Source organism: Stegastes partitus, unplaced genomic scaffold (genome assembly GCF_000690725.1).
Source record: "Stegastes partitus isolate 25-593 unplaced genomic scaffold, Stegastes_partitus-1.0.2 Scaffold1215, whole genome shotgun sequence".
In the NCBI taxonomy this organism is placed as follows: Eukaryota; Metazoa; Chordata; class Actinopteri; family Pomacentridae; genus Stegastes; species Stegastes partitus.
The window spans coordinates 60733-71928 of NW_007578946.1; the positions used below are offsets into that span (position 1 = coordinate 60733).

Consider the following 11196-nt stretch of genomic DNA (forward strand, 5'->3'; position numbering starts at 1 on the left):
TTGTTATATCTTGTGTCTGACATCTTTGTGGTTGTTTCGTGTCCCTTTTCGGTCATTTTGTGTGTCTTTGCAGTCAATTCTGTCTGTTTACAGTTGCTTTCTGTCTCTTTTTGAGCGTTTTGTGTTTTCCTGTCAATGTTTTCTCTTTTTCTGGTTGCTTTCTGTCTTTTCTGGTCATTTTGTGTCTCTTTGCAGCCTTGTTGTGTTTTTGTGGTTGTTTTTTGTCATCATAATTTTCTCTTCAACATTGTTGTGTCTCTCGTTGTGGTCATTTCTTTATTTTTGTGGTTGTTGTCTACTTCCATGTAGTCGATTCTGTCTCTTTGCAGCCATTTCCTGTCTCTTTGTGGTCATTTTATGTCATTTGTGGTCTTTTTGTGTCTCTTTGTGGTCTTTTTGTGTCGGTGTAGTTCTATTTTTTCACTTTGCAATTCCTTTTTGGCCTCTCCTGTTGCCTCTTTATGGTCATTTTGTGTCGCTTTGCAATTGTTTTGTGATGTTCTGTAGCCATTTTGCGTCTCTTTCTGGTTGTTTTCTGTCTTTTCAGGTCATTTTGTGTCTCTGCCATCGTTTCTCTTATGGTCACTTTAAGCTTTTTGTGGTCATGGTGGTTTTTATGTCTCTTTGAGGTTGTTTTCTGTCTCTTTGTAGTCAGTTCTGTCTTTTTTTAATCATTGTGTGTCTATTTGTGCTCATCACTGCGTCTCTGCAGTCGTTTTGTCTGTCTCTGTGGTGGGTTTGTGTATTTTTGTGGTCATTTCCATCCTCCTGAATGCGACGCTGATACTTACTCAGAGTATTTGTCATAGAACGGTGATCGCAGAAGGTAGTACAGCAGCAGGAAGCTTCTCCTCCTCATCTCGGCTCGCTCCCACCGATTCTGAAATTTGGCGTCACTGAGAACGGCGAAGCTAAAGAAAACAAACACAAATTAGTGTTCTCTGTTCGTCACGCCTCAGTGATGCATACTGTGAGTCTACAGAGGCACAAAGAGGAGACTGAGAGGTCTTCTGTGTGATCGTCACTCAGCGTTCCTCTGTCAGGTCTGATAGACGTCTTAAACCAACCGCCTCGGGTGAATGCTTTGAGACACACGGAGCAGCAATGGCTCAAAAATGATCAACAGGTTAGAAATGCATGGGAGTTTTTGGAACTTGTTCTTTTATCATGTGAATAAACTTTAAGTGACTACTTTTACACTTTTACTTGACTTCAGAACTTGCAAATGAGCAGTTTTCTTGCCGCTGAACTACTTATAGTGAAGAAACACTGACTTTCCTTTCTTTCATTTTGTAAGATTGATTTTAAATTGATAAAAATGTACATTTTAATATTAATTTCCACTCAAACCACATCAACAAAGTGAAAACACATTTTGAGAAAGTTTAGCAAATTAATTAAAAAGTCAAAAACGACTCTTTGTGTCCACGAGTCCTGTTTAAGTCAGAAACTTTTAGAATAAAGAAACTTCAGCCCTTATTTTCAGTAAAATAAGAAAGATTTTGTTAGAAGAACCTTTTTTTTCTTTGTTAATAAGTTATTGATGGTAGATTGATCAGAAAACGGCAATTTTATTTAGTCAAAATGAAAAACACAGTAAAGTGTGCAAAAAGTGAAGACCTCAACACTTTGTGCGACTATGGACAATAAACATATTATCACATCTCCATAAAAGGAATGCATTCTATTGTATATCCCCAAAACACGAAGGAAAAAAACTGTTAACAGCTTCTATTAAACGTCCTCATCCTCACAACAGAAGATTCTCTGAAAGAAAAGCCCTAAATTATCAAACAATATATATATAGTTATCTTTATATACTTCTTTAATAGTAAAATTGTGATAACAGTTCAGGTGTTTTTCTTCCTAGACAACAAATTACAATTATCAAATCAAATCAATCAAATCAAATCAGGTTTATTGTCATCTTGCTGTACATACACAGTAGTACAGGCAAGATGAGAGAGCGTTTCTTCAGGATTATTCAACCAGCAAATTTTGCAGAATGCACGTCTGGGACAAGACACTCACAACGTTCACCTTCATTGTCTCCTGAAGTGGCCGCTGTGTCACTATTAGCATCCTATATAAAGGTTCAGCTTGCTGTTTATGTTTTATAATCTGATGAGTGAGGTAACAGAGAACAGAATACTGCGAAGGAGGAACTAGTTTACCTGGAGAGTTCAAGGACTCCAGAGATGAGCCACGGCTTCCAGGACTGTTTCCCACAGAGTCCGAGGCAAAGTACTGCAGGCAGGAAGCACTGAATTAAGGAAAACTAATAAAATCACCTCCTCTGAGACAAACTAGAGTAAAATAATAACAAAACACAGGAATAATTGAGTACAAATAGTTTGAACAGCTTCACTTTGGTCACCTTTAAGTTATTCTGTGTGGTAGCGTGAGATCAGTGCTGTGCTTTTGGCTAAAAGGTAAAAATATCTCGACGTGTGGTTGATGGTAACACGATGTGAACAACTGTGAGCATCTTAAAGTTCAGGTTCACGCTCAGAGGACACAGGAAGTCTCTTATTATCTAACATATCGCTGCATGTGGACATTGTGTAACTCTCAGCTTCAGCTTGCAGCAGTTTGCCATCTAGAGTTCTGTTGTATTTATGCAGGACACGTTCAGACTCATCTTTATATTCTGCTTCATCAGATAGAAGCAACTGTCATTCAGATTTAAACCTTCACATCTACTGACAGGTTTTTAAACACGCTATCGTTGTTTTAAAGTATTCAAAATTACACCATTTATTAGAGTCACCAACTACAAAGTATTGTTATATTTTCCACTTTCCGATGGTCCTGGAATGAAAATGGTAGGAAACTGTCAGGACAAAGAACCAAATCTAAGATATTTAATCAAAATCACTTCATTTACTTATTCTCATGTAAAAAAAAAAAAAAAACAGTTTGCACCAGATCCTGTAAAAATCGATAAAAATTCTGTCGTCAGTGCAAACGAAAAGCCTCAGCTGCGACCAACAGAGACTTCAGCTGAACTATAGGCAGTGTTTCCACACAGCAACGAGGAGACGACAACAGACACTGATAGCAAAATGAAATAAAATCAATGGATCAATTAAACAAATGCAACACAGCTCAAAAAATCTAAAAAAAAATGGTAAATAGAGGAGCAAGTTTTCTGCAGATTAAAGGAAGATACATTCAAGCATGCTGAAATATCTTTCTACAGCTAAAGTGAAGAGTTTAAGTTTGATCAGCACTTCTGAGTTTGAAAAAAAATGTAAGTAGTGAAATATAAATGGTATGTAGGATGCACCTTTTTCCCAGTATTGTCAGTATAACACCTGTGGACACAAAATGTTTTACAGGTTGATTCCAGGTTTTCTCATTTTTTAAAAGATAAATAATGAAAGAAATTCAATGTTTTTGTGTCTTTTTTGTGATTTATGGCATTATAATTGTGTCTTAGTTCTCTCTACTTCTATTCACGGTTGTGTCGTTTCCATAGTGAGAAATGAGCCCACAGTGAGTCAAAATGTAACAGCAGCTACGATTACATGACATGACATCACTACTACTACATTTTAGTGATAACGTCATAGAGGAAAACTGGACAAGAACTTTAATTCTCGCTCATCTGGCGGACAAGAAACCTGGTGTCATTCAAAGATGAAGCATTTCTAACATGTTCTGTTCTCTAAGTGGACTTTCTAGTTCAGTTAATGATGAACATGACAACTGCGACAGTGACTGAAGGATACGGTGAACGAGCGGCCGTCCGATGTACACGGACTCAGCGATCGTCTCCTGAAGGCCCAGTTGTGTCGGTTTGCTGTTGAGTTTGTCCCTCAAGCTGACCCTCCTCTTCCTCTGATTCGGAGCTCCCCACAGCCGAGTCTGCAGCGTCGGCGCTGGTGGGCACAAAGATGGGAACTTACTTACTCGGAAATGTGAATACTGGTCTTGTTTGCAAGTTTTACGGTTTCTCATGTTGCTGTAGTTTCATTTACATCCTAAAATTTCATCTGAAAAAACCTGCTGTTATTTAACAATATATACACACACACACACACACACACATATACATATATCCGTATAAGGTGGGTTCATCCTAAAATTGGTCCAACATGGTGTTTTCCTGGCTAAACAAATCAACAATAAAACATAATAATTAACAGCATGCAAGCTTACAGTCAGTTAAAAAAAAAAAAGTGGCCACTATCTGTTAGAAAACTGCTTAAAACCTGCCTTTTTAAAATTAATGTCAGGTTTTGTTTGTTTTTTGAATTCAAACAGGCAGAATTTTGCAGTTAACTTTTTTTTTTTTTTAAATACATGCTATTTTTTCATTTACAAAGAGTTTAGCACTCAAAAACACACATATGCACATATTTAATTAGAATTTTATGGTAGCAGAGTTCAGCTTTTCACAACTAAAATATTTATATTAGAGATAAATTGTTAACTTCTGGATAATAATTGTAAATGAATTATTGATAGCTCACATTTCTTTGTAGTAAATATTTGGAATAAAGATTTGAAATGACACACCAACCAATTTTATTTAAAGGCTTTTGATGACGATTGCTCATTCAAACTGATGTTCTGTTTAACTGGTTAAAGATTCACGTGCAGTTTGTTCAATAAAATGATGTTCGAAATTATTTATGTGTTTTCTAGTCTAGTCAGTGTTTGGTGTCTCTGTTTGCAGTTTACTTAATAAAGTAGAAAGACACATGAGCTGTGGGGCTAATACACTAAAATACTTCAAGTCAGCATTGAAGCATATTATCACACACATCAGATTTTCCTCACATTGTGCAGGATAATGTTTAATGAATGTATTCAATAAAGATGCAGAACATTCTAACTTGCGAGTATAGTGTCGAGTACAGATCATATTTCTTGACAAATATTTTAAAACTCTGGCGGTCCCCAACAGCTGACATATTGTTTACTGCCACTGTAGCTAATAGTCAGGACACCCTGATGGACGAACTTGAACTTCACAAGGTCACAAAAGGTTTTAAAAGCCAGTAAATACTTCTTAACAGGTATTTTAAAGGCAGCGTGACTTCTCATTTAAATTCCAAACACTTTGCTCACGTTTTGCCTTCAGGAGTAAATGCAATCTAGAAGTTTCACATTTCTCAGCGTTCCTGCCCCACGTGACCTTCCTGTAGATTTTATGAAAAACATTTTCTAGTCTATCTTATTTTTCGTCTTTGTACGTCCTGGAAGCAGAAGGTGGACCAACTGAGAGCAGCCTTCCTCTTTCGATCAAATGTTCCTCCTCCATAGTTGTTTTTAAGAAAACTCTTACATGGTTTTGATGGCTTTGTTCGCCTGTGTGTTTATTTTCTTTTAGACATTGATCTTACAAATTGTCTTACAACTAATTATCTTGTTGTTTTTTTTCTTAGGATTTTATTTTTATTGATTTTACACTTTCTTTTTTTTAATCCAGTTTTCTGTCGGCATTGTTGCACATACTTTTTCTTGCTGTCGGTCGTATAACATGCACAGCACTCTGGTCAACGATGGCTGTTTAAAACATGCTACATAAATAAACTTGGTTTGATTTGACCCTTCAAATGTGTAAAAATTGCCTTTTGTGGTTATTAAAGCAGACTTCAGAGCAAACGAACAGACGAAGCATACTGCACTGACGTAAATGACACTGATACCTTACTCAGACACGAGGACTAATTTGCTCTTCAGGTGTTGCGCTCATATAAGCATCACTGGTGTAAACAGGCTGACAGCCAGCATTATGACAGTTGTTGCACAGAAACCTGATACACAACTAATTGTCATGCCATCACAAACCTCAGAAAATATCCCATTTCAAGACTTTTTAAATCTTACCGCTGCCCAGAGGGCGGATGACTCGTCCTGACCTCTGGCCCACAAAGCAGGCGTCGTCCTGCTGCTCCCCGTCGGCCTCATCTGTGGAGAAAAGCACCACCTCATTCAGACTTTATACATTTATGCAGCAATTTGTCGTTACAAGAAGCAGGAAAGGAGGAGTAGAAACCATTTGTGCACTTTAAAGGAGCCTCTGTTCATTTATTTTTTGGCCCTTTCACAAACATCCAGCTATAGAGCCATGTTAAAATTCATTAGCAGGGTTTTTCCTGCTTGTAATGAGCCTTTGGGGGGTGAATACACACAACAGTGAGCATGACGGGTCTGGAAACAGTAAAGACAATGAGTCTGTTTCCCTATTTCCCTATTTCTTGATGAACAAAAATTATGCAGAGCAAATGAAATCCCAATTTTAAAAACTTAAAATGTAGTTTTTACTTCTTGTCATTCTGGTGCTGGTCATCCTGCTTTCAGATTAGATGAACTGTTAATATCTCACATGTTAAACTGGCTTCAGTAGTAGTCATGCTAACTGCTAGCAATGCTATCGGGCTTATTAGCATTTTTCTTCAGACTATGGATGCAGTCTGTATGCTATCATCTCTGCATTGGTTTCCTTGAAAAACAAAAGGAGAGAAAACAGCTTCTTTTTTTTTTTTTTTTCATTAAAAGGTTGAGGACAACTGACCTTCACCGACACACTCTGCACCTCTGTCCAGGGGGATTATGGGAGGTGAAGTCTGGATGCCAGACTTGTACCACAGAAGAAGCACAAGGCGAAAAACTGCCCTGTGGAACAGTAGACAGGGAGTATTACAGTCCTACAAGAAGCAATAGATGCTGATCAATTCAATAACAAAGATTCTGCTCTGTTGGGGTGCAGAGCCGTCGTTAATGTGGTTAGAAACATGTGTTCTTATCCACTGTGAAAAAGGTGGATTAAAAACTATTCACTGTAGCTGAAAGAGTTAATACACATAATGCAGATATGGCATTGTTTGAAATTTAGTAAAACACTTGAACTGCAAACAAATCAAACAAGAAAAGCCACATTTGACTACAAAATATCAAAAACTCACATTTTAAAAGGGTGAACTCCCACACACACACACACACACACAAACACACATATAGATAAATAGATAGATAGATAGATATATAGATACATACAGCGCCCTCCATAACTTTTGGCACCCCTGGTTAAGATGTGTTAAAAGCCTTAAAATGAATTCAGTTTTTATTGCAGAAGCATACCCTCACACTGAAAATTGTAGAAAAATGTAACCTTTAACTCAACTCAAATGAATAGTTGGCAAAAGGGGGTTGTACAAAGTATTAACATCAAGGGTGCTAATAATTGTGGCACACATGATTTGATGTAAAAGAATTATTTTTAATGTGGGATTTTTTTCACACTGAATAAATGCACTTGAATTAAAGGTTGAAGTTTCCTCTTTTTTTTCATTGTGGTCCTGTATTATTTAGAAAAAAACTGAATGTACTAGAAGCTAAAGAACACGTCTTAACCAGGGACGCCAATAATTATGGAGGGCGCTGTATATACATATATATATATATATATATATATACACACACATATATATATATATATCGATCGCAGTGCCAGTGTAAAATTAACATTATTGTTTCATTTTTTTTTTTGAAAAAACAAAAAACACCCCAGGTCACAACAGGAGGAGGAGGAAGGAAGGAAGCCGTACTTGAATACATGAATGAGTGTGATCACCAGCCAGCGGCCGACTTCCCCCCACAGCTTGCAGGCTCCCATTTCCAGGAAAACCTCCACATGCTCGAGCACAGAGAGCCAGTTCAGGAGCCGCTGCTCGGACAGAGACTGAAAACAAAAGCAGGAACACCAGTGATCATTTTGAAACTGCAAAGTGAAAGCTACACACACAAGGAAAAACATGTGTGAAGTGGACTCCAGCCCCCCCGTGACCCTAGTGAGAATTAAGCGGTGTATAGATAATGGATGGATTATTGACCAATCTATAAAGTTGCTAATCACTGACAGGAGGTAAGAGCGCAAAAGGTGACTGAATCAAGGGGCATGAAAAGAAAAGAGAATGACTTTGTTGGCAGCTTGAATTCAAACTAACCAGAGATGATTCCACCTGATAGAGAACTTCAACAAATTTGGGGAAACAAAAAACAAAATAACTAATCTAATCCAGGCAACCATCAGCGTTTGTCTCCCATCAGAAGATTTAATTGAGCATAAATTCATTTTGGAGTGAGTGAAGGCTGAGTTTACAGAACAGCAGTGCTCACCTCAGGGAGGGCACACTTCAGTCCTTTACGCAGAATGCTGTCATTGAACAGCACCAGGAGATTGGAGGCAGAGTACACTGAAAAAGACGCAATATATGAGCGTATCTTTTCAACATGTTGTGAAAATAGCACAATATATATTGTACAGTCATATAATCACAGACAAAAGCCCCATGTTGAATCATAACGCTAACAAAACTACAAATTGTGCTTCAAAGAAAAGTGCAAAGACAACAGAGCTGCTGGTTATCACTATGAGGACTGAAACTAACATTATCCACTAATCTGGTAGTTGTCTGATTAATCATTTATTCTATGAAATGTCAGAATTTAGGCTCTCAGAAACCCCAGACCCAAATATATTTAAGATTCAATGAGAAACCCTCAAATTTTAGAAGCTAGCATTTGTGACTTTTAATGAAATGTTTAATCCATTATGAAAATAATTAATTAATATCTGTAGATTGGTAATTAACAGTTTCTACAAAAATCTCTACTATTGCTACGATAGACAGACCAACATCTGATTTATAAAACTCCCTTAAGTTTTTGTATAACAAGTCATTAACACAGAGAAAACCTGTCGCAAATGTAGCTGTATCATTCCATCGTTAGTACTGAAAAGCCGCAATCAGTTATTTTCGTTATCAAGATGTCTGATGGCTGTCACTGAAAAACTGATTCCACTGAAATTAGTCAAATATGTCCACCAGTATTCCCTAAAGCTCAAGGCAACTTATTAAAAAACGCTTTGCTTCGTTTTGTCTGAAGAACAGTCAATAAAGACCAATATTTTGAGTTAATAATTATAACCACAAAAAACAGAAACCGAGCAAATATTCTAATTTTAAAGTTTTTAAAATTTAAAGTTTTCAGAAACCGAGCAAATATTCTAATTTTAAAGTTTTTAAAATTTAAAGTTTTTTTTTTTTTTTTTACTTAAAATGACATTAGTTGCAAAAATCAATGCCATGTCAGCTCTGGAGTCGTGCTTGGCTTCTGGGCGAAATAATGAAATCGCCATTTATAAAGTGGGTCAGTAGAGGCCCAACCATAAATTTTTATCTCAGGGCATTTCATCAAGTCTTTGACTTTAACAACCTGGAAACAGTGGCTGCATTGACACTTGACTTTGACTTACCTAGTTCAGATAATTCATGGGAATCTGTAAATCGTCCTGCAAAATAAAAAGACACAACATGCAGTCATGATGTGTTGCAAAAACTAGCGTGATTTAGTGCAGCATAAGAACTTGTAGGTACAGTACCCAACATAAGTGAGTACACTCCTGTGCACAAGTACTATCAATAGATTCTGACCTGTACCACCTCTCGATAAATGCATTTTTTCTAAGTTAAACTGTAAAGTGTTTCCTCTTACATACAAGACTATATTGAAAACACAGACACCAAATTAGAAATTTGCAGCAACAACAGTAAATACAACCGTGGTCACTGACACACAAGTTAGGAAACCTGTGATTATTGAAACTGAGCACACTTGTGATTTCCAATGAGCCCAATGGCATAAACATGGTTATAAAATGACCTGTAAACACCACAACTTTCTTGGTTTTGGACCTATGGCATGTCTACATCATTGCCAGGGTACTGCACAACGGTGGAAAAAGATACAGGAAGAACTGTGATCAACCAAAAATCAATGAAACACCGTTGCAGCAGTAATCAATAGATATACAACGAGCCATGACAGCACTAATCAGAGCTGCAGGGGCCAATGGAAATCAAAGTTTCTATGACTGTGACTGTGCCTCAGCTTTCCATTCACATGTGGACAGATGCTGTCTGACAAGATGAGAAACTTGGCAAAAGAAGAATATTACAACATGATAACATCCAGATCACACTGCCAACGTGGGGCCTGTACTTTTATATAGTGGATCTAAAATGTCAGTATTTAATTTGACATTGCAGCAAATATTCAACTGTTCGGCTTAGAAGTAATGCAATTACTGTAAGATGAAACCATGTTGAATCTGTGGACAAATAAGTGATATTTCACAGTTTTATACTGTGCTGATTTAATTTTCGAAGTTAAAAACGAAACTTATCTGTGATGCAGAAGAAGGTTCAGTTTAGTTGCATGCAGTTGGCACTACTTTAGAGCTTTGACATTGCTTATGAACTTTTTATTTTGCATCAGAGGAATCCGGCTGTGACTCACCTGCGATCAGGTAGGACAGGGTCCGCACCGTGTTCTCCAGCTGTGCTGTAGCAGCTGGGTTCTTCCTCACATACTCCGTGTAGCGCTCATAAACAGCGCTCACTTTGTCCATGTACTCCTTAATTTGAGACATTTCAGCTTCAACTGACACATAAACTCTTCATTTAGCCCCTGTGTTCACAATAAACCCGATGTTTGGAGTAACAAGTTAGTTTTTAACTGATTTCTTGCACCTCCTCTTCGAAAGTAAAGAAACTTCCGTTTGGTTGAACCGACCGCTATTTGTGTCCCCCCCGCTCTCAAGGTTACAACACTTTGGTTCCGACGGGCTCGATATATGCCGGGTTCTTCTTCCGGACACGTTATTGTTGCATCAGCATCCAAACATCCAGCACTGTGGCCATGTCGACTCCAGCAGAGACAGGTACTCTTAATAATGTTTGTTTTCTACCATGCAGCCTGCTTTGGTGGAAACCCGCCAAGCAACTGCGACTGAATGTGTTTTTAGGAGCTGTCATAGCTAATAAGCTAACGCTAGCTATATTGGCTCGCTAATATGTGAAAGCTGCAGGCGAGCGTCTTTGCTAACCTGTCAGTGAATGGTAAACAGAACTCCATTTAAAAATGTGGCTATTTAATTTCACACTAAATGGAGTGTAGTATATCGGGAAAAAGACACACAGGTCAACAAATAGGATTCAGCAGCTTCTCTAAACTGAAAATACACTCTTCACTCCTGCACATTTATTCAGACAAGCAGGCTTTTGTTAAGAACCCTAAATTTAAAGTGTTATAATTGTAAGTAAAATGTTTAATAGAGTTTGGTGTGCAGAAGAGCCTCCTGTTTGGTCAGCTAGAATTCAGTTGCAGCTCTCTTG

At 37.6% G+C, this 11196-nt stretch overlaps 2 protein-coding genes across 3 annotated transcripts in view; one reads left to right on the top strand and one right to left on the bottom strand.

Moving 5' to 3' along the window:
• Positions 1 to 662: 662 nt before the first annotated feature.
• On the bottom strand, positions 663 to 10580 carry pex16 (peroxisomal biogenesis factor 16). The gene is made up of 9 exons (XM_008297388.1): positions 10319 to 10580; positions 9276 to 9311; positions 8135 to 8211; positions 7564 to 7697; positions 6531 to 6631; positions 5843 to 5923; positions 3736 to 3885; positions 2176 to 2248; positions 663 to 911 (listed from the first exon to the last, which is right to left on the bottom strand). The coding sequence occupies exons 1-9, from the start codon at positions 10449 to 10451 to the stop codon at positions 788 to 790; spliced, it is 909 nt and encodes a 302-aa protein (XP_008295610.1). The 5' UTR covers positions 10452 to 10580; the 3' UTR covers positions 663 to 787.
• A 67-nt stretch (positions 10581 to 10647) lies between these two features.
• The window catches only part of cars1 (cysteinyl-tRNA synthetase 1), a 21113-nt gene continuing 20564 nt past the window's right edge, over positions 10648 to 11196 (top strand). Inside the window, exon 1 of one of the 2 annotated variants that reach the window (XM_008297393.1) lies at positions 10648 to 10742. In XM_008297393.1, the coding sequence (XP_008295615.1) occupies positions 10721 to 10742 (22 nt within the window). In that variant the 5' untranslated portion in view covers positions 10648 to 10720. The remainder of the gene's footprint in view (positions 10743 to 11196) is intronic. The other variant, XM_008297392.1, reaches the window with a different exon arrangement.

Coding starts and splice junctions, on each gene's coding strand:
- pex16 (XM_008297388.1), bottom strand. CDS start 10,451: ATGTCTCAAATTAAGGAGTACATGGACAAAGTGAGCGCTGTTTATGAG. Junction 7,698..8,134: donor TGAAGTGTGCCCTCCCTGAG/GTGAGCACTGCT, acceptor TTTTGTTTTCAG/TCTCTGTCCGAGCAGCGGCT. Junction 2,249..3,735: donor CGGACGGCCGCTCGTTCACC/GTATCCTTCAGT, acceptor TCCTGCCTGCAG/TACTTTGCCTCGGACTCTGT.